General features: G+C 46.1%; 2 protein-coding genes across 2 annotated transcripts; one reads left to right on the top strand and one right to left on the bottom strand.

Annotated features, from left to right (window-relative positions):
- Positions 1-13,359: 13,359 nt before the first annotated feature.
- LOC119275834 (glutamate--tRNA ligase, cytoplasmic-like) lies at positions 13,360-17,654 on the top strand. Its single transcript, XM_037556758.1, has 7 exons — positions 13,360-13,545; positions 14,106-14,272; positions 14,585-14,681; positions 14,767-14,920; positions 15,027-16,105; positions 16,213-16,677; positions 17,198-17,654. The coding sequence occupies exons 2-7, from the start codon at positions 14,136-14,138 to the stop codon at positions 17,420-17,422; spliced, it is 2,157 nt and encodes a 718-aa protein (XP_037412655.1). The 5' UTR covers positions 13,360-13,545; positions 14,106-14,135; the 3' UTR covers positions 17,423-17,654.
- Positions 17,655-18,233: 579 nt separating this feature from the next.
- Positions 18,234-21,592, bottom strand: LOC119275833. The gene is made up of 5 exons (XM_037556757.1): positions 21,300-21,592; positions 21,077-21,214; positions 20,242-20,497; positions 19,319-19,396; positions 18,234-18,659 (listed from the first exon to the last, which is right to left on the bottom strand). The coding sequence occupies exons 1-5, from the start codon at positions 21,372-21,374 to the stop codon at positions 18,526-18,528; spliced, it is 681 nt and encodes a 226-aa protein (XP_037412654.1). The 5' UTR covers positions 21,375-21,592; the 3' UTR covers positions 18,234-18,525.
- Positions 21,593-23,033: the final 1,441 nt, after the last annotated feature.

Here is a 23,033-nt window from a genome sequence, read left to right as displayed (position 1 = left end):
CAACTGAGTCTTTTATAGGAGTAGGAGTAGAGAAAAAACCAAGTTGGTGATGATGGTGTGCCATGCAATGCACGAGCATCTTGCTATTTTTTTGCATATAAGTCCAAACACCACGTAGACACGGTCTTTGAGCATGGTTCATAGTCGTTCCACGCTCGGGCATTGAAGTTTGTAACTATTTTAGATTAGAGTATACTACTCCTCCGGTGCTAGTAGTAGAGCAGAGTCCTACTCTACTACTCTACTCTAGCAAGCTAGGGCATAGTACTGTAGTAGGTACTGTAGGGAGCACCAGTACTGTGATCACTCAAGCAAGTTGTCTGGCATCGATATGACCCTACACTACTGGTATGTGTCTCGTAAGTCAAGCGGCATGATGTAGTCATCATCACCTGTCCACTTCCCGCAGCACATATTCGCTTCTCCATCTTTGTCCGCACATAATCTCGTCCAAGCTTCCATCCCCGCTAAGGCGCCTCCCCCCCCCTCGTCTGAAACCCAAGCACTAACAATGGCAGAACCGAGCAGCGTCCACCGAAAGAGTGGCTGGAATTCGCTGCCCACAGAGGTAATCAAGCTCATTGTTTTGTCTGTGGACAATCTCAGTACCATGCCGCTCGCCGCGTGCTCGTCAGGGTTGTACCGTTTACTCAAAGCCCTCAGGCCGGAGCTTTTTAAGTCAGCTCGTTGCTTGCTGATGCCGCCTGATCTTCAGAAACGGCGTGTCACGCAGCATAACGATCATAGGGTGGCGAGCATCAACCCCCTTCACTGCGATCCGATCCCCGTCAGCCACAGCTACATTAACGGTATGTACTGGGTCGGCATGAACACGTCTTGGATGGTGCTCGTCAATGGTCGCGACAGCTGGATGCTCGTGGAGGTCTACACCCGGCGATTGACCCCCCCTTCCTTCGATTAACACTGCACTGCTTTGGCACCACGGCCCAGAATACTCGGAATCTTACAGTAGCCAACATGATACCAAGTTTGATTTGCTCAAGGTTGTAATCTGCCAAGTGCCCACAAGATCTGTGAATTATAAAGATTTCAGGCTAATTGCGTTCTTCAACCGCGGTCTCGCCTATCTGACAGGTCACTGCGGTAAGTGGATAAATCTGCACGTCCATCACAGGATCATACATCCTCCATGGTTCTCTGATGCCATTGAACACAATGGCTTCATTTACGCTGTCGACTCCTTCTATGGATGGACGTATTGCTGGCCTACTCCAGTCATCGCTACAAACGGCTATTACAGCAGTATGTTACTTTCCTATGATATCATGATGGCTTGCTTATATTACTGTCAACATTTACTGAAAAAATATTCATGCTCATAACATGCTGTTCTCAAGATTGACTAAATCAAGAGCCCTTTTTTATTTGACTCCAACTTGATATGATGTTGTAGGCCGCCTGGTGTCCCTACCCTTCCTAATCCCAGAACCTTTCAAAGAAAAGCGGCATGGCAGTTGCAGGTGGTTCCTGGCTCGATCAGATGACGGTGAAAGATTGATGATCGTTCGCACGTACCGGACGTGTTGTTTCGCGGAATACAATCATAGTCACTGCAAGGTCTTTGAGCAGGATCCCAGCTTCTCTGGGCCTTCAAGAATTTTTGACTGGAGGCTGGTAAGTAGCCTTGGTACACGCTCTCTGTTTGTCGGACTGAATTATCCAATTAACCAGGAGATAACCGACGGCAAGGATCATGATGGCGGCGCGGTTTCGTTCATCAGGCAAAACTGTGTGTACACAGCGTACCATGCGTCTCTGCATGCACCATCCCCTGATATGTGCCACCACGCTCTGCAGCCCAAAGTAGGAGAGAGGGTCGCAAGTATCAGACTTCGACCTGCTGGCTGGAGTTTCCCCCGTCAGGCACCCATCTGGTTCAAGCCGTCAGCCAATCTCCATAGCTTAGTAAATAGTAACGTCTAACTGAGCCAGTTAGTTAGATACGTACACTTGGTGTAGTAGGATCTTTATTTAGTTTGATGCATACACTTGTTCTTGTTTGGTATCCCTTTTGTAATGATGGCTGATGTTTGGTTTGGAAGAGAGAGTTGCGTCTTCACTCTTCTGGCTTGCTTACTGCTTCTGTTGCACCCCCAGCCCTGGTTGTTGCTGTTGCTGTTTTCAATGTACAATCAGTAGTATATTTCGCCTGTTGGTTGAATAAATGTGTTGTTAGAACGACAAACACAATGTTTTGGAAGTCGTTGCATGGTTCAATCCTTTAGTGCCCCGTACCGTACGTAGCTCATACTATTTTTCTACGGAACACATTTTCCACTTGTTGATAACATGTAGCCCACTGATGAAGGCCCAATAAAGAAGCCCATAATTAACTAGAAGGGAGGCTCTCACATGAATCCGGCCCAGGTACATGCTCATGGTCCCCTAAACATAAATAAGTAAATACATAAATAAAGTTAAATGCTCATGCACCAGTTCTTTGGGAAATAGGTAGCCCAGTATTTCTTTTTGAAGAATACCCAAGCTAGGCCTATTTGTTTTCTCCGAATTACTGGGTTGCAAATCTTTCAAGGCGAGGAGGGATCCATTCCGTCCTGGCCAAAGAGTATGGTCAATGTCTATTAAAAGTAATATCAAAAGGGGTTGAAAATTCCAAAAAAATTATAGCAAATGGGATATTAGTTTTTTTTGAATTTTGTTCTTGACTCATATCTTATACGTATTTCATTGGATTTAACATGACATAGTGGCAGGCTGACTTGTGGGCCTAATAAGTTGACGGGGATGGAGGGCTTTGTCAACTTAGTCAATATGCACGATTCTAGCTCCAGTGACCGTACGATGTCCATCCAACGGCCGTAGTGCTTCTTCAACCTCTGGTCTTCTTGCTCCAGCCGCCCAAACCAGCACGGTTGTGCCTCGTGCTCCTGCCTCCCGTGGCTGGCTGCGATGCGGCGGAGGCCTCACCGCCCCCTACTACTCCCACTGCTGGTCAGGCCATCCCTCTACTCACCCACACCTCCTATTATTCTACGGTGATGGTAGCCTCACATCGTAGCGAACCAGTGAACCCTCGTACTCCTCTACGCGTGGGCATCCACTGCCGCGTCTTCCTCGGCTCCGTGTCGTCCCCTTCCTAGGCCTCACCATCGTCCACCGCCCTGGTGCTCTCGGCGCGGCGTGGTCAACGTGGTCAAGGAACGGCTTCCATCGGATGTGGACTGTACGTGGAGAGGCTGACAGCTGGGTCCACGGCCGCAGCAAGGAAGTGCCTCCTCATTACGCGCAAAATAATTATTCCTCCACCTGACAGCGGGGACCCACCGGACGGGCCACCATATTTCGCGAAAAAACGTTTCCCCCCTGACTGCTGGGACCCACCAGCTACACCTTCACATGCAAGAAAGTGCGTCCGGGCAAAAAAACGATTCGCCCCCCTGACTGCTGGGACCCACCAGCTACATCTTCGCACGCAAGGAAGTGCGTCCGGGCAAAATAAAACGATTCGCCCCCATGACTGATGGGACCCACCAGCTACATCTTCGCATGCAAGGAAGTGCGTCCGGGCAAAAAAACAAAACGATTCGCCCCCCTGACTGCTAGGACCCACCAGCTACATCTTCGCAGGCAAGGAAGTGCCTGACAGTTGGGACCCACCTGGTCGAAGCGTACGTAGCATTGTCATTCTGGTTGCGAACGTGTACGTACATACTGGTCGATGTAGAGGCGCGCACGTGTCATAGTAGAGGCGCGCACGTGTCGTAGTAGAGGCGCGCACGTAGCATGTACACGTACGTACAACGGTGAGGGTGCAAGAAAGAAAATACGGCCACATACATACATACGGGCAGGGTCTCAAACGCCTACTCGTGCATACGTACATGGCTGGGTCGGAATGGAGAAACAGCGTCATCGTCGTGTTCATGGGGAGCCAACCGGCTGGGTCGGAACGGAATGCGTGGTCGTGTTCATCGGGAGGGCTTGGACGGAACAAGCGATGGAAACGAGGCCTGGCGTACCGCAAAACGGAGGAAACAGACCTCCTACATTCAGAACGGGGTCCTGTTGATTGGGAGGGGTGTGGCATATCGCAAAACGGAGGAAACGGACCTCCTACAGTCGAAACGGGGGTCCTGTTGATCGGGAGGGGTGTGGCGTATCGCAAAACGGACGAAACGGACCTCCTACGGTCGAAACAGGGGTCCTATTGATCGGGAGGGGTGTGGCGTAGCGCAAAACGGACGAAACAGACTTGTGTTGGAGCGCTACGGTCAAAATGGGGGTCCTGTTCATCGGGAGGGGTGTGGCGTACTGCAAAACGGGACTCCACAGGATACTGTTCATCTCCACCGTCGACCTCCTCCAACCTCCACGGGCTACCGTCGACCTCCTCCAGCCTCCACGGGCTCCTGTTCATCCAGCCTCCACCGTGCGCTACTCCATCGGCTACTGTTCAACCACCCCTCCACGGGCACCCCTCCACCGTCTACTGTTCATCCAGCCATCCACACCACGAGGTCCTGTTCAACCACCCCTCCACGGCCACCCCTCCACTGTCTACTGTTCATCCAGCCCTCCACACCACGGGGTCCTGTTCAACCACCCCTCCACGGCCACCCCTCCACCGTCTACTGTTCATCCAGCCCTCCACACCATGGGGTCCTGTTCATCCAGAGGCAACGCCACCGCTCACTGTTCATCCAAACCCCCCGCAACACTCACTGTTCATCCAATCGATCGGCTTCAGTTAGCAGCAGTAGCGAAGGAATCGCTCGATCGGGTTCAGTTAACAGCCATCGATCGATCGCACGGGTTCAGTAACGCGTAGCCTGTAGTGCAATCGCTCGAGTTCAGTTAGAGCCAATGCCTCGCACACACGCGCATACGTGTACGAGAGAAACACGCATCACTCGGCCCCCGACCTCCCACCGTAACCGGCAACTCCCCGAAATATTCCTCCCCCTCGCTTCTACCACGGTTTTTTCCGTCATGGGCGGCCCAAAGAATGTCATGCAGCTGCGTCTCCGGCCCGCCCAAGACGAAAAGCCATTTTCTGTCATGATTTTTTGTCATAGAAGTAGGAGCCCATCGCATTTATGATGATACCGTGTTTTGTCACAATTATCATCATAGAAGTGTCATATGTATGATAGAAAAAAATTCGTTCGGCCCAAAATGTCACGGATCTGTCTTTCTTTTGTAGTGATGATATCCGGTCTAGATGCACAAAGGTAAAGCAAGGAGCCAATCATGGAGCGATACCTTTTGATCCACCGCTTTACCATTGGGATCAATGTCAAGTTGGCACTTGGTAGGCATTGGAGTAGAAGCTGACTTGACATCACTTAGCTTGAATCTTTTGACCATGTCTTGAGTGTATTTGGCTTGGTTGATGAAGGTACCTTCTCTTCTTTGCTTGATATCGAAACCAAGGAAGAACTTCAACTCTCCCATCAAAGACACCTTGAACTTAGAGGTCATGAGAGCGGCAAATTCCTCATTGAAAGCTTTGTTAGGGGAACCAAAGATAATATCATCAACATATAGTTGGCATACAAACAACTCCCCTTTGACCTTCTTAGTAAAAAGAGTGGGGTCGATTTGCCCAACCTCAAATCCATGATCTTGTAACAACTCGGTAAGGTGGTTGTACCACGCACGTGGGGCTTTCTTAAGGCCATAGAGTGCCTTATCGAGTTGATACACATGATCCGGGAAGTAGGGATCCTCGGACCCGGGGGGTTGCTTGACATAAACCAACTCATTAATAGGACCATTAAGAAAAGCACTCTTCACATCCATTTGTTGTAACTTAAAGTTGTGATGGGAAGCATAAGCAATCAACAAACGAATGGATTCAAGGCGAGCAACAGGAGTGAAGGTTTCACTGTAGTCGATACCCTCGACTTGGGAGTAACCTTGTGCTACCAATCTTGCCTTGTTGCGAATGATGTTCCCATGAGCATCTTGCTTGTTCTTGAATATCCACTTGGTTCCAATGACATTGTAGTTTCTCGACGGCCTTGGGACTAGTCTCCACACCTTGTTGTACTCGAAGTTGTTGAGTTCTTCATGCATGGCATTGAGCCAATCCGAATCTTCGAGCGCCTCATAGACCTTTTGGGGTTCAACACAAGAGACAAACGCGTGATGTTCACAATAGTTTGCTAATTGTCTACAAGTGCTTACCCCCTTTCTTAGGCTTCCAACCACGATCTCCATGAGATGACCTTGGGTGCTGAGCTTGGAAGCAATCTTCGCGGCACGACGCTCTAATTCCTCCTCAGATGTGGAAGGAGGAGGATTAACTTGATTATCCTGAGCGCCGTCTTGAGCTTGTTCTAGATCTTGAACTTGCTCGAGGGGGAGAACTTGACCTTGGGCATCATTTGGTGGTTCACCACCATCTTGAGGTTGATCTTGCCCTTGGTCTTGTTCATGAGGTTGAGGGCCTTTACTTTGTTCTTCGGAAGCGTGTGGGTCTTGGGGAGGTGATGGCTCCATTAGAGTGGAGCATTGTCCTTCTCCTTCGACCACAAGGGGTTCCTCAATGGGTACAATATCACCAATACCCATTCTTCTTATGGCTTGGGGAGGAATTTCATCACCTACGTCACAAGTACCACTTTGCTCCACTTGGGAGCCGTTATTTTCATCAAACTCCACGTTACACGTCTCCTCAATGAGTCCGGTGGACTTGTTAAGGACACGGTAAGCATGAGAGTTTGTAGCATAACCAACAAATATGCCCTCATAAGCTCTAGCCTCAAATTTAGACAAACGAACACCTTTCTTGAGAATGAAACACTTACACCCGAACACCCGGAAGTACTTGAGGTTGGGCTTGTTACCGGTAAGTATTTCATAAGGAGTCTTGTTCAAGCCTTTGCGGGGATAGAGCCGATTGGATGCATGACATGCTGTGTTGATGGCTTCAGCCCAAAAGTTGTATGGATACTTGAACTCCGCCATCATGGTCCTTGCCGCATCCATCAACGTCCGGTTCTTCCTCTCCGCGACACCATTTTGTTGAGGGGTATATGGTGCGGCATATTGATGCTTGATCCCCTCATCACTAAGAAACTCATCCAAGGTGTAGTTCTTGAACTCGGTGCCGTTGTCACTTCTTATTGTCAAGATCTTTGCATCATGTTGACGTGGAGCGTCATTTGCAAAGTCGATGACGGTTTGTTGAGTTTCACTCTTCCTCTTGAAGAAATATACCCAAGTGTATCTTGAATAATCATCCACAATCACCAAGCAATACTTTCTACCTCCAAGACTATCAAAGGATGGAGGCCCAAAGAGATCCATGTGCAGGAGCTCCAAGGGTCTCTTCAAGTAAATGATAGTCGTGGGAGGGTGAGCCTTCTCATGAAGCTTTCCTTCAATACAAGCACTGCAAGCACGATCTTTGGCAAAACTAACATTTGTTAGTCCACGGACATGGTCCCCCTTGAGAAGACTTTGCAAAGATCTCATATTGACATGGGCTAAACGGCGATGCCAAAGCCATCCCACATCAACTTTAGCCATTAGGCATGTCGCGGTCTTAGTGGGTTGCTCCGAAAAGTTAATCACATAAAGACCATTCTCGACATGCCCAACAAAGGCTACTTTAAGAGTCTTGCTCCATAAGAGGGCCACGGAATCAATATAAAAGAAAGTGGCAAAGCCCATGAGTGCAAGTTGACGAACGGAAAGAAGATTGAATGCAAGGGACTCAACAAGCATGACTTTCTCGGTCGTTAGATCATGAGAAATGACAACCTTGCCAAGACCCAATACCTTAGAAGATGAGGCATCACCCCACTAGACATTGATGGGCATAGAAGGAATCTTGTGCACGTCCACCACCAAGTCCTTGCTTCCGGTCGTATGATTCGTTGCTCCACTATCGAGCAACCATGATCCCCCACCAGAAGCAAACACCTACACGAGATCAATGCTTGGTTTTAGGTACCCATTTTGTAATGGGTCCTTTGATGTTAGTAACAAGGGTCTTAGGAACCCAAATAGACCATTCAATGTACTCATAAGGAGAACCAACAAATTTAGCATAAACATGCCCATCACTAGCACGACACAACACATAAGAAGGGTTAAAGTCGTCGGCTTTGTTGGAGGAGGTGGTTTTGCCCTTTTTGACATCAACACCCTTCACATTTTTCTTCTTCTCCTTAGGAGCACCCTCTCGCTCTTTCACAAAAGTTTTCTTGAGAGGAGGAGGTCGTTTGGTCTTGTCGTTCTTCTTCTTGTTCTTGGACTTGGGTGCGAACCCAATTCCCTCCTTGGCCACAACTTCCTTTTGATTGCTCAAAAGGTCGTTGAGGTTCTTCTCACCTTGAATGCATGTCACAAGGCCTTTCTCAAGTTGATCCTTCAACTTGGCATTCTCCTCCACAAGATGCACATGCTCACAACACGGGTTAGTGGCATATGCATTATCAATTAATACCATATGAGGAAAGGTGGCCTTTTCCTTGGTTAGCTTAACTTGGAGTTGAGCATGAGACTCCTTGAGGTTAGCATGAGCACCCTTCAAGACCTTGTGGGCCTTGTCAAGTACATCAGACTCCTCCTTGAGTCTAGCATGATCAACCCCAAGTTTAGCCTTCTCGGAAGTTAGCACACGAGACACAACAAGTGCATGATCAAGATCTTTCTTTAACTTAGTATGGTCATCGTTGTGTGACTCCTCAAGAGCCAAACAATGCCCATGCTCTTCCTCAAGAGCATAGAGAGATCCGATATCTCATCGGCATAGTCATGACTATGACCTTCCATCTTAGAGATGGTTTCTTCGTGAGCCTCGATCATGTCATTGGCTTCACCAAGTTGTTCCAAGAGAGCAACAAAGTGCTTCTTGGATTTGCCCTTGAGCTTAATCATAAAGGACTCAAATTCATTAACATCCTCATTAGACCCCTCATATTCATCAATGCAACCCGTCAAAGAGGGATTAGTAATGATGGTGGTTTTGATGTTGGGGGTTACCTTGTTAGAGGCTTTGGCCATGAGGCACTTGGCGGTAATGTTCTCGTTGGGTGAATCGAAGAGAGACATCTGGGGAGTTGTGGCAATGGCAACAGATGCCATGGCCATTGCTTCACTATCTTCATCATCATTGTCATCCTCACGGTATTCTTCTTGAACCACCAACCCTCGAGTAGGAGCCTTTTTGGTGAAGTTGTTCTTGTTAGGGAAGGACTTTGCTTTGTCTTTTCGAATGAGCTTGCCACCATTGTCTTCCCGCTTCTCGTAAGGACAATCCGCAACGAAATGGCTCACATTGCCACAGTTGTAACAAGTTCTTACTCGTTGCTTGCCCTTGAAGCCACTTGAGTTGGTCTTGTTGAAATTGGGCCTTGAGTTCTTCTTGCTCCAAAATTGCCTTGAAGCAAGAGCCATGTGCTCATGATAATCATATTTTGTATCTTCGGGGTTGCTCTCCTCATCTTCCTATTCTTCCTCTTCTTCCACAATAACCTCGGCCTTCAAGGCAAGGTTGGGCTTCTTTGCCCTTTGAGAGGGGAGCACCGCGTTGTCGGCGGTCTTGTCCAAGATGCTCATTGCAACGAACTCATCCAACACTTCACTTGAGGTCATGGAGTGGAAATCCGGTCTTTGACGAATGACGGAGGACATGGCCTTGTTGTAGGGCATCATGGCCTTGAGGAACTTGCACTTGATCCAATTGTCATCCGTGTCCTTGCTCCCATGATCTCGGAGTGAGACCGCGAGTTTGGTTACTCTCCGAAAGAGCTCACGAGGTTCTTCATCTTCTTTCATTGCAAACTCATCGGCTTCATCTTGCACCACTTTATAGTTGGAGCGTTGAATGCTTGCACTTCCCCGATAGAGAGACACAACGCATTGCCATGCGTCTTTGGCCATGGCATGGGGTCGGGGATGAGGGAGATCTTCGGGAAGGATAGCATCTTGGATGATGAAGAGAGCATTCTCATTGAATTGATTATCCACTGCTTCACTAGGGGTGAAGTTGCTTCGGTCATGTGGATAGAAACCTTCTTCAATGATTCTGCAAAGATTAGTATCCACATGATTTAAATGACGCTTGAAGCGATACACCCAAGAATCAAAATCCTTATTTTTCACAATCTTAGGAGGAGGGCCGGCATGATTTAAATGAGTAGAGGGAATCGGTCCTCCATAAGTTGGAGGTTCCACATGGGCAAAGATGCCGGTGCCATTTCTACCACTAGTAGAAGGACCCTTCTCACTATTAGCTTCCCCCTTGTTGGAGTTAGCATCCATCACCTTGTTAGTGGGATCACCCACTTGCAACGGTGAGGTAGGTAGTTTAAGTCCTTCTAAGAATTTATTAAACATGCTTTCAACCTTGGTTGTCATGGAGGTTTTCAATGTGTCCAAGGCCACATTGAATTCCTCACGGGACACCGAGGCTTCCCCATCAACCGTAGAGGAGATCGGATTCACACCGGAGTGTTCCTCCTCCCCACCGTCTATGGTGTCAACCATACTCTTCGGACGACAAAGTCCTTAATAAAGAGACGAGACTCTGATATCAATTGAAAGGATCGATATAGTTGACTAGAGGGGGGTGGGGGTGAATAGGCAACTAACAATTTTTAGCTTTTCTTTACCAAATTAAACTTTGCATCAAAGTAGGTTGTCTAGATATGCAACTAGGTGAACAACCTATATGATGCAACAACAACAAGCACACAAGCAAGCAAGGGATATAACACAAGTAAGCTTGCAAAAGTAAAGGCGCGAGATAATCAAGAGTGGAGCCGGTGGAGACGAGGATGTGTTACCGAAGTTCCTTCCTTTTGAGGGGAAGTACGTCTCCGTTAGAGCGGTGTGGAGGCACAATGCTCCCCAAGAAGCCACTAGGGCCACCGTATTCTCCTCACGCCCTCACACAATGCGAGATGCCGTGATTCCACTATTGGTGCCCTTGAAGGCGGCGACCAAACCTTTACAAACAAGGTTGGGGCAACCTCCACAACTTAATTGGAGGCTCCCAATGACACCACGAAGCTTCACCATAATGGACTATGGCTTCGAGGTGACCTCAACCGTCTAGGGTGCTCAAACACCCAAGAGTAACAAGATCCGTTAGGGATTAGTGGGGGAAATCAAATTCTCTTGGTGGAAGTGTACATCGGGGCTTCTCAACCAATCCCGAGCAAATCAACAAGTTTGATTGGCTAGGGAGAGAGATCGGGCGAAAATGGAGCTTGGAGCAACAATGGAGCTTAGGGATGGAAGAGGTGGGTCTTCTTGGAGAAGAAGACCCCCTTATATAGTGGGGGGACAAATCCAACCGTTACCCACCACTCAGCCCGCGACCCGCGGTATTACCGCACCACAAGAGCGGTACTACCGCACGGGCCTGCGGTACTACCGCGGCGGACCGCGGTACTACCGTGGGCGCGGCAGAGCCTGGACCTGAACAGAAGAGCACATACAGGGTGCGGTAGAACCGCATGCGCGGTACTACCGCGACCCTGTGCGGTACTACCGCAGGGCAGCCACAGTCCAGGCACGGATGTAAAAAATTACATCCGTGACTACCTCCGCTGAGATTTTATCGATGCGAAAATCCGACATGGTACTACCGCGAACCAGGGGTGCGGTACTACCGTGAAGGGTGCGGATGTAAAAAATTACATCCGCCCCTACCTCCGCTCCTGCTGCTGTACCTGGCCAGGCGACACGGTACTACCGCGCCGCAGCACGGTACTGCCGCGTAGGGCACTGATGTAAAAAATTACATCCACCCCTACTACCGCTTGTGCAGCGGCGCCAGGCCAGAACTCATGGTACTACCGCTTAGGAGGAGCGGTACTACCGTGGAAGCCCACGGTACTACCGTGCCGGAGCCCGGTACTACCGCTGGCTCATGCGGTAGTACCGCTCAGAGGAGTAGTACTACCGCCAGCCTGAGAAGAGCAACTCGGAGTCCTTCATTTCGCATAGACAAGGTGAGACGGAGGAGAACTCCAAAGAGTCAAAGGAAAGCCGGTGCAAAAGGGACGTGTACGTGAGATTCCACCCAAACCTTTCCAAAGCGGACCCCCTCTTAATAGTACGGCTTTCCTACAACTCAACTCCACCGAAAAGAACCTTAGAGAAATGCCGTCTTCAATAATCTTCGAGGGGCATCAAATCGTTTTGTGTTTAGTCATGATATATCTGAAAAGCTCAGTACACACGATTAGTCCGCAAAAGCATTGTCATCAATCACCAAAACTACTAAGGGACAAGAATGCCCTTACACCGTTGTTCCACCACCCCGCACGGTCAGCTTCCATCACCAATGCTTCCACCATCTCGCCCCATCGTCGAGCGTTCGGTGGCGGGAATAGTTGTCGATGTGGAACGCCAGCTCGGCCCCGACATCGTAGACGAAGAAAACCATCAGTGCCATGGAACTGAACCCCCAGATTGGGGCCCGGATAAGCCGCTCCCGCCGCCGTTATCATGCGCCCGAGCGCCGCCGCCACTGGAGCGTCTCCGTCCCCGCCGCTTCCCTTGCACCGCCGCCACCGGAGCGTCTCCGTCACTGCCGCTTTCCTCACGCCGCCGCTGATATAGAGATCGGGAAGGGGGAGGAAGGCAGAAGAGAGGAGGAGACGAGTGGGTGGCGGTGATGGGGATTATGGTGGAGATCCGGGAAGGAGGAGGGAGGCGGAAGAGAGGAGGGACGTGGGGAAGCAGGGGCGTGGAGGTGGAGAGGAGGGAGGACGAGCACGGGAGGGTGAGCGTGCGGCAACAGGATTGGGGGAAACAATAGTCTAGGGTTTTCATCGCTGGATGCGTTTTCATCTTTTTTTTCTCTCTTGTTCAGCATAGTAAAACCAACATAGTAAAGACAGGTGAATATTCTCGGAAAAAAGACAGGTGAACAGTAGCCGTGAGGACGTGGCTATCACTAGGTAGCGCCCTTGATGCCTACTCCCTCCGTCCTTTAAAGAATGTACTTCCCTCCGTCCTTTAAAGAGTGTACTTCCAACTTTGTTGGAGGGTCAAACTATTTCAAAGTTTGACCGAGTTTGTGCAAAAATATATCAATGTTTATGAAATCAAATAGGTATATGATGAAAGTATATTTTATCACGAATCTAATGCTACTAATTTGATGGCATAAATGTTGATGTATTATTATATAAACACGGTCAAATATAAAAAAGTTTGACTTTCTAAGAAAGTTGGAAGTACACTCTTTAAAGGACGGAGGGAGTACGTTACTATTGTTTTTTTGATGTTCTCAATGCCACGCTGCTCGTTGCCCCATTGGCCCACATGGCAGCGGCTGCCTTGCCGGGCTCGCGAGCCGCTCGACCTGCTGCCGAGTCGAGCTGACCCACCCGTCCCTAGTCCAACCCGACCCGATGCGGCCATTAATAAATCTCTTCTGGTCTACCGCGGTGCCCTAGTCCCTATAGCCGCCGCCCGCCGTCACCACCTCCGCCTCCTCCTGACCCCTCCGCGTTGTCACGCGGCTCGCCGCCGCCATCGCCGTCCCTGCTGTCTCCACCCGGTCCGCCATCTTGGACATCGGATTTTCAGGTATAAGCTTTACAGTCGCCCAATTGTTGCTTAAACCCAAACCAATTAACCTCAAGTTTTTGTGCCGGTGTACACCCACGCCATCTAGATCCGCCCCTTCTCCATGCCCCAGCTTCGGTCTCAGACCTTGATCTGATGCCGTGTCATCTCAAAATATAAGTCTAAGAGAAACTTTATCTCTTGTGAACTCGGGACAGTCTGCTTGCCGCAAAGTGCGTTTTCTTCTTGTTTTTATCTCTATAGAAATTAGTAACGACTGTTGCTCATGCGATGATCCCGTGAGAGTTGCGTCACAGCTTGAAGTGTGGTCATTGTCAGTCAAAGGCTTGCAATTTGTTTAAAGCAATTTATAGTCGAAAGGTTTAATCGCTCTAACTGCTAATTCGGTTCTTCTGAAATCTGCTTGACCTAACTAATGTTCCAACGATCAAGTTTTACTTTTACATCTTTGCTAACTCATGGGGTCAATGCATCTATTCTGCTTGTGAAAATCAAAAGATAAACATGTGTGCGAATCATAACTTATTCATTGATCCCCAACATTTATCTGCCATTGGCAGGTTTCCGCTCTTTGGCTTGCAAGGGACTGAATGGAGCTCAAACTAGCTTTCCCCCAGGACAGCCCACCACTTTCCATCATTTCGGCTGCTAAGATTGCAGGTGTTCCCCTAATCATTGATCCAACCCTTGCCTCAGGTTCAGTGCCCACACTACACTTCAGTTCTGGGTAAGTGATAAATGTTCAAGTATAATTCTCTCGTTTCTCTCCGATTAACTGCTACATTCCTTATGTTACAATTACTGTGGACACTTTACTGCCATGATAAATGTTTGAATAGTTCCTGTAGTCGACTCTGAAGATTAGCTCTTATTTTAATCTCCTCGTCCTAATATTCTTGGTTCAAGGAAATTATTGTGATGGAACTGATGACTGTTAGAACATGATGTGTCAATCAAAACAGTTTTATTGGTGAAATATCGCAGTATTTTTGTTTGGTACGTTGTAGTGTCTCAATGAATCTATCATGATTCTGTACAGGGATTTTATACATGGTGTCAACACAATTCTCCGGTACATTGCACGTGCTGCATCTCTTTCCAGCTTCTATGGCCAAGACGATATTCAGGCAGCACATGTATGTTCTGCTTTTATGGTGTTTGTAATTGATTTTCAAGATCATCTCACTATTTCCTGAGTTGCTATTGTTTTCACATCTGTAGGTTGACCAATGGCTCGAGTATGCACCACTCATTCTGTCAGGCTCTGAATTTGAAGCTGCTTGCTCATTTCTTGATGGATACTTGGCATCTCGAACCTTTTTGGTTGGTTATGGTCTATCAATTGCTGACATTGTTGTGTGGTCAAATCTCACAGGTAATTTTCTGGCTTTCATTGTTGAGTAATTTATTGGTCTCTCTCTCTCTCTCTCTCTCTCTCTCTCTCTCTCTCTCCCTCCCTCTCTAACAACTCTTTTCCTCAGGAACTGGTCAACGATGGGAAAGTCTAAGGAGGTCAAAGAAATATCAGAGCCTTGTCCGCTGGTTCAACAGCGTAGCTGCAGACTATGCAGACGCGCTAGATGAAGTTACATCTGCTTATGTTGGAAAACGCGGAATTGGCAAATCTCCTGCGCCAAGCTTGAAAGAAAAGGTGCCTGGTTTGAAGGAGAATACGTCAGGTCATGAAATGGATCTCCCAGGTGCTAAAGTCGGGGAGGTTTGCGTTCGTTTTGCCCCAGAGCCTAGTGGGTATCTCCACATAGGTCATGCAAAGGCTGCACTGTTGAACAAGTATTTTGCAGAAAGATATAAAGGGCGTTTAATAGTTCGATTTGATGACACAAATCCTTCTAAAGAAAGCAATGAATTTGTTGAGAATGTCCTGAAAGATATTGAGACACTTGGGGTTAAATACGATGTAGTTACATACACATCAGATCATTTTCCAAAGCTAATGGAAATGGCTGAAAGTTTGATTAAGCAGGGAAAGGCATATGTTGATGATACACCCAAGGAGCAAATGAGGAGTGAAAGGATGGATGGTGTGGAATCTAAACGTAGAAACAGTAATGTCGAGGAGAACTTGTCGCTGTGGAAAGAGATGGTTAATGGCACCAAAAGGGGTACCGAGTGCTGTGTACGTGGTAAACTTGACATGCAGGACCCAAACAAATCACTTCGAGATCCTGTTTACTACCGTTGCAACCCTGATCCCCATCATCGCGTTGGCTCAAAATACAAGGTCTATCCAACTTATGACTTCGCTTGCCCATTTGTTGATGCACTAGAAGGTGTGACTCATGCTCTTCGTTCAAGCGAATACCATGATCGGAATGCACAGTACTATTGTATCCTTCAAGACATGGGCCTGCGGAGGGTAGAAATCTATGAGTTCAGCAGGCTGAATATGGTTTATACCGTTCTTAGCAAGCGCAAGCTTCTGTGGTTCGTCCAAAACAATATGGTGGAGGACTGGACTGACGCACGCTTTCCCACTGTACAAGGCATTGTACGCCGTGGCTTGAAGATTGAAGCATTGATCCAATTTATACTGGAGCAGGTAATTTTCTAACAAGTTGCTCTTCATGATCTTGCAACTATATGTGTATCTGAGTAACCGAGTTATTAACTCCCTTTTTCTTTTTTTTGTATTTCCTATTTGTGAAGGGTGCTTCAAAAAATCTCAATCTTATGGAGTGGGATAAACTCTGGACAATCAACAAGAAGATAGTTGATCCTGTGTGTGGAAGGCATACTGCTGTGCTGAAAGACAAACGTGTGCTTTTTACCCTTACTAATGGTCCAGAGGAACCATTTGTTCGAATCTTACCAAGGCACAAGAAACACGAGGGTGCTGGAAAGAAGGCTACGGCGTTTGCAAACAGAATTTGGCTAGAGTATGCTGATGCATCAGTCGTTAGCGTGGGCGAGGAAGTTACTTTGATGGACTGGGGAAATGCTATCATTAGAGAAATCAAGACAGATAATGGAACAGTTACTCAACTAGTTGGTGAACTCCATCTTGAAGGGTCAGTGAAGATGACAAAGCTGAAACTAACATGGCTATCAGATATTGAAGATCTTGTGTCTCTCTCTTTGGTAGATTTTGACTACCTAATTAATAAGAAGAAGGTAAGAACTCATGTTCTAAGTTCATCTTGGTAGGCATGCAACCACATGGTTACCAGAACCATATTCTTATACTACATATGTGCTATCGTTCTAATAGTATGCATGCTTTTTCACTTAGACTAGTTAGGTACTTCTGTGGCACAGTTACTATGTTTTCAACTACGCGTGTTTTGTGCTATTGTTCTAGTAGTATGCATGCTTTTTCACTTAGACTAGTTAGGCTTTTTCACTTGGACTAGTTACATAGTACTAAAGTAGCACAGTTATTGTGTTTTTAACTATGCGTGGTTTGGCCAACTTATATTACCTCAACAGTCAACAGCTTGAGACTTTTGATGAATTGGTTGGTCCTTCGGAACTCAACATGGCAACCTATCCATATTCTGTCCTACTAGTGTTATATGTATGTCATGATGTTTCTTGGATGAGTTGTCTCTTCCATCATTGTGTCCATGTCTCATTCCATCATTGAGTGGTATCTTCATGTACTTTAGATTCTAATATCTAGCACATTTTGCAGCTGGAAGAAGATGAGGACTTCCTTGACAATCTCAACCCTTGCACTCGGCGAGAAGCTTTAGCTCTTGGAGACCCGAACATGCGGAACGTGAAGAAAGGAGAAGTTATACAGCTCGAAAGGAAAGGCTATTACAGGTGTGATGTTCCATTTATCCGGTCGTCCAAACCAATTATGCTTTTTGCCATTCCAGATGGCCGACAGAAGTCCACGTCGATTGGAGCCTAGCTTCTACAACGATGTTAGTTAAATTGTGGTACTTCTTTGGGCATTAAGTTGCAGCCTTATTGGTATCAAAACTGGTGTTGTAATTCAGATTTTGGTTCTTTAGTGTCTCGGACTTGGTTATCCAGTATCAGTTATGTAATTTCCTTTTACATGTTTGAGTATATGCCAACTGATACCGGGATATGTGGATTGTGGAACAAATATCAAGATGAGGATTGGCTTATCGTATCCAGATCCATGGTAAATGTCTTGTCTGAACATTAAAGAATGTTCCTGTTGAAATACTGCCATGTTTCAAACTCAGTTGCTCTTATATTTCATCTGCACTGCAGTCCTTTTTGGGATTGGGGCTGCACTTCAGTCCTTAACCCTGGGGTGTGTCGGATGAAACACCGGTTGATCTGTCGTGTTCTTGCAGCATAACGGTGTGTCTTGTGTAAGGGGGTGTTTGGTTCGGCTTACTTTGCCTTTTGAAGTTTGGCTTAAAGACGAAAAGCACCTGTTTCTGTTCTTTTGGCTGAGCCAAAGTTAAGCCTAACCAAATATTCCTTATATCTGCTAAGGTTTTGACGTGGGCTAGTACTGCCTACCGTGTCCGATGCCGTGAAGGCTGACTGATTTGTCCAAATTTTAGCTTCTGTTTTATCTCCTCCAGCTTTACAGGACAATTCATGTGCAAGAAAATTGGTGACAAAATTCTGCCAAGGCAAAATTTAGCATACATGGGCATCAAACCAAACAAGCATAGTTTGTGATGGATCACCGATACAAACTTTCCAAGAAAATAAGAGATGGCAGCATCCTTCCGAGGTATTGTCAAGCTGACGAGAAGTCATGAATACTAATACTATGCACAATGCTGATCATAGAGGTCATCATGGCACAAACACCCAAACAGGCACCTTAACTAGAAATATCCCAGCTCCAGCAAGTAAAGAGTGTTTGTATCCAAATTTATCTTCATACAAGAGACAGTTTCCCTTGCTGCCATTACCACTTCAAAAAGTAACTGCATTCCTATGAAAAGTACATGAACAAAACAAAAGCGAAATAGCCGTGGGTGTTGACAACAGATCCTTGGCTCCTTGCATGGGTACAAACTGTTACTTCCTCAGGCTGTTCTCTAGTCTGTCTATAGCAGCCCCCACACGACTTTGATTGCCTTGTAAATCTGATGGCGATTTTGAATTTTCAATCTCAAGATTGGCCTTCTCTGCCAGCTTCAACTGTACCCAACCTGTAGAAGAATTCCCAAGGTGAGCTTCTTGAGCAAATAACCACGCCATAACTAGTTCACATGGTGTATAATAACCATTGTTTAAGAATGACATGACGCTGCTAACTTGGTAATGCAGATGCTTATGTCAAGATGGTTGTATACAAATGGATTATGTGCATGTGCTTTCTAATAATAATAACACTTGTTAACGCATCCCCCCACATGAAGAAGGAACCTAGGTGACTGAGATTTGGGCACAAAGTACATAATGAGAAGGTAGCATCAAACTTCTACATTTCAAGGCTAAGCTGAAGATGTGAAAAGGTGAAATTATAAGCTACCCATAATGAGACAAGTTCAAACATTCTTAAAAGAATGAAACACGAGGGCTACAATTAAGTATGGAAGAAAGCATTTCACAAAGATGCTAAACAATTCATTTACTTTGCACTAAATTCTATACTACCATAGAGGATATTAGACATCTATTAATAGTTGCATCAGCAGGTCCATAACTAAACAGCTCACAAACAAAGGTCCATAACTAAACAGCCCACAAACAAAGGTTCATAACTCAAAAGCCCACAAACGAAGGTCCATAAAAACAAAAAGAATGATCTGTACATTCGAGAAAGCTAGTATTGATAACCACTAAAAGTATACGGAGATGAGAATACCAAGGGGAAAGCAAATTCCGGCACCGAGAGCAGATCCAACCAATACATTCCTTGCACGCCACATTGGTGAACCAGGCACTGAGGGTATAGACATCAGTTCAGATGAATCCAGTATACTGAGCGATATCAGTTATCAATAGTAAATACAAAAGATAATATTATTTACAGTTTCTGAAGATATATGCTGATTATGGATATCAAGAATCATCAAGATATTTAGGCAAACATTATTATATGAATTCCTCCTCCACTAAGTAAAGTAATGAAAAAAAAAATCAAGTATCTTGATTGATGTAAAACACCTATTAGACGCATCTTGGCAGGCCAATTCCATCAAAACATATATCCGATACTGCAATCATCAAACGTTAGGGGCCACATAGCCATAGAAGGCCCCTAGAGGCAGCCAACCTTACAGTTAAACTAAATAGCCTGTGATAACTGATAATTTCATCATGGCACACAACAAAATATTAAACATAGAATACTAGTTACAAACCAGGATTAGCCATAGGCCCATAGCACACTGAGGGTATATCTGGTAAACTTCTACTCCCTCCGTTCCCAAATACTTGTCTTTCTAGGCATTTTAAATGGACTCAACATACGGATGTATGTAGACATATTTTAAAGTGTAGATTCACTCATTTTGCGCCGTATGTAGTCACTTGTTGAAATCTCTAGAAAGACAAGTATTTAGGAACGGAGGGAGTAATAATGAATGCGGTGCTGCTTTATATTCTACTTTACTCACTTTTGTACTCTTCTGTATGTAATTCATACTGTAGCAAACACATTTCATAAGCTTTTCAAGTTATAAACTATGATAATATATGATAATAAGTAAATGTTTTTCGGTGACCAATGCGACGTTTTAACCAAGTGCAACTAAAACCCAAGATTTTATATGGTGAAATACATACATATAAGCCCAAAAGCAGCTGCGGTAGCCGAGCCAGCTCCAGCAATGTTGAATACATCATGCACCCCACGGTTCTCAATAAGAAGGTTCTGTATGCCAAAGAAAGTTGCAGTGAACATCCCAAGGCGAGCACCACCAACTAGTGAGCCTTTGGCAACGCGGATGAACCTTTTCTCCATGGCATCTCTCATCAACCTATACTGTTCGCGCTTGTCTGTGGTGCTTCCCATCTTCAACATCACTTCAGCATCTTTGCTCTGTAAAATAGGATACGGATGTAGTTTTCACAGAAGTTATTCTTTTAGCCTAAAGCATGCTACTCCCTCCGTCTCATAATAATATAAGACGTTTTTGCAAGCTGTGTTAGCTTGCAAAAACGTCTTATATTGTGAGACAGAGGGAGTAATATTTAGAGGGAAAGGAGTGAAATATCATCCTCAACAAAAAGAAAGAAAGAAAGAAAGAAAGGGGTAAGCATCTAATCAAAATTTTGGGATACCAAATCCTGCGTAGGAGAGGAGTAATTTCCTATAGATGTGTTCTGATTCAATACTGTCGCAGAAGGCAGTCTGTATTTTGTACTACAACAACAACAACAACAACAACAACAACAAAGCCTTTAGTCTCAAACAAGTTGGGGTAGGCTAGAGCTGAAACCCAAACAAGTTGGGGCAGTCTGTATTTTTGTAATTTTACAAAATTCTACTAGAACTCTAGTTCCTGTATATGTGTTCTCATTATTATCACTGACCAGCTCCATTTTTACATCCACAAAGGTTACATACGAGGCAGTAACAGAAAGGAGGATGTTATAATGGAGTGGGGCGGCAACTTACGACGTTGGCGTTGGCCTCCTTGGCCCCGCCGTAGAGAAGCCCGGTGAATACGCCGACGAGGGTCCCAGTTCCCCAGCTTACTGTCCCCACCGGCCCGGCCCTCGACGGCGTGCCTCCCGCATCCGCCTCAGCCTCCTCCTGGGTCATCCGCACCAAAAACACGTCAGAAAAATAAATAAGGACATAGCTCTAAACCATAAGCAGCATGGGACAGGTCGCGAACATCGGGGGAGGTAGAATCTGGCGAATTTGGCAGCGGCTCGGCGGGAGGAGGCGTCGGGGCGGCGGGAGGAGGCATCGGGGCCGCGGGATCTGCTGCAGGGCGGTAGCCCGCTGAGCACGGAGGAGACGCTCCAAATAAAAGCAAAAACAGGAGGCACTTCGAGCAGGCGGATGTTGGGCACGGCAGGTCAGCGCCGGCGGTGGTGCGTCGCGGCGGCGAGATCACCGGGTGGAAATGGGAAGGGGAGAAGGTCCAAGTGTATGGGCTTTTTTCCAGGCTGGGCTCGTACTGTTGTTTTGCGTGCTCTCCCAGAGCCCACCAAAGAAAAGGCAAGCTATACATGTATTCCTCTCGAGTATGCCTAAAAAAACGTATTCATCTCAAGTTTGCTAAAAAAACCTGATCCTCTCGAAAAATAACTATATACAGTATATGCTAAAAAAAACTATACTGAGTGTTGGCTTTTTCGGCAAAACATGGATTTTATTTACTCAAAATGGATACAAACACAATAAAAACATATCCGGCTAGTGCATAGGTAGAAAGCACACAACCAACATGGCACACACTAAAAAACATTGCAAATAGCAAAGTCAAAGATGCCAAGAGCATCTTCTATAAAAGATGTAAATTTGAAGATGTAAAATTCACATCTCCAAAAAGTGTCTTTTACATCTTCAAAAAAGAGACAACTCCAACAAATGATATATTTTAAAGATGTAAAAGAGCAACTCCAATAGATGATGCAAAATGAAGATATAAAAATTGGCCGCCGGCCACACGGTTATGTACAACCATTGTATAGCCGCACAAATTGAAAAAACATCCCGAAAACAACTTAAAAATTTCACATGTCCACAATATCAAATTATTAACTTAATTCATCAAATCCACAAGATCAAATGCAGCACAAATACAAAAAGGTTATTGCACAATACAACAAACAAATAATGAAACTAGGCGGCTATTTTGCCATGTCATTTCCAGTACTCCTTCATCAAATCCTTCTGAAGTTGATCGTGCACATCGAAGTCTCTAATTTCATTGTACACCTTTATGAAACGCCAGATTCACTCCTCTCTTCTCATCGGCATAACACATAGGCCCATCAAATGATAGAAGGTGTAATCTAAATCCTGTCCACGTACGTTCTCAATGATTATGTTATGCATGATCACACAAGCAGTTATGATATACGAGTTTTTTATCCCAGAATCTAGATGGTCGTCGCACAATAGCAAATTGGGACTAAAATCCCGAAAGCCCTCTCAACATCTCTCCTAGCCGCCGCTTGTGCATTGTGAAAGATGAGTTCTTTCTTACCTTGGGGTTTTGCAATTGGCTTGACAAAAGTACACCACCTCGGGTAGATCCCATCCGCAAGATAGTATACATAGTTGTATGTGCCGCCATTTGCTTCGAAGGTCACTGGTGGTGCTTCTCCATTTGCTAACTTGGCAAAAAGAGGTGACTGGTTGAGCACGTTGATGCCATTGCAAGTCCAAGCAGCTCAAAATATGAATGCCAAAACCATGTTTCTTGATCGACAACGGCCTCAAGAATGATAGTGGCATCCTTCCCACGACCCTTAAACTGTCCATGCCATGCTTTTGGGCAAATTTTCCATTTCCAATGCATGCAATCGGTGGACCCTAGCATACCTGAAAACCCATGAGTTTTGTTCATCTCCAAAATCCTCGGGTCCCGATGGGTTTCCCGCGCATTTTTTCGAGA

The sequence above is a fragment of the Triticum dicoccoides genome, chromosome 3B (genome assembly GCF_002162155.2).
Source record: "Triticum dicoccoides isolate Atlit2015 ecotype Zavitan chromosome 3B, WEW_v2.0, whole genome shotgun sequence".
Lineage (NCBI taxonomy): Eukaryota > Viridiplantae > Streptophyta > Magnoliopsida > Poales > Poaceae > Triticum > Triticum dicoccoides.
Note: the sequence above shows the minus strand (reverse complement) of the source record. Positions and strands in the feature narration are given on the sequence as shown.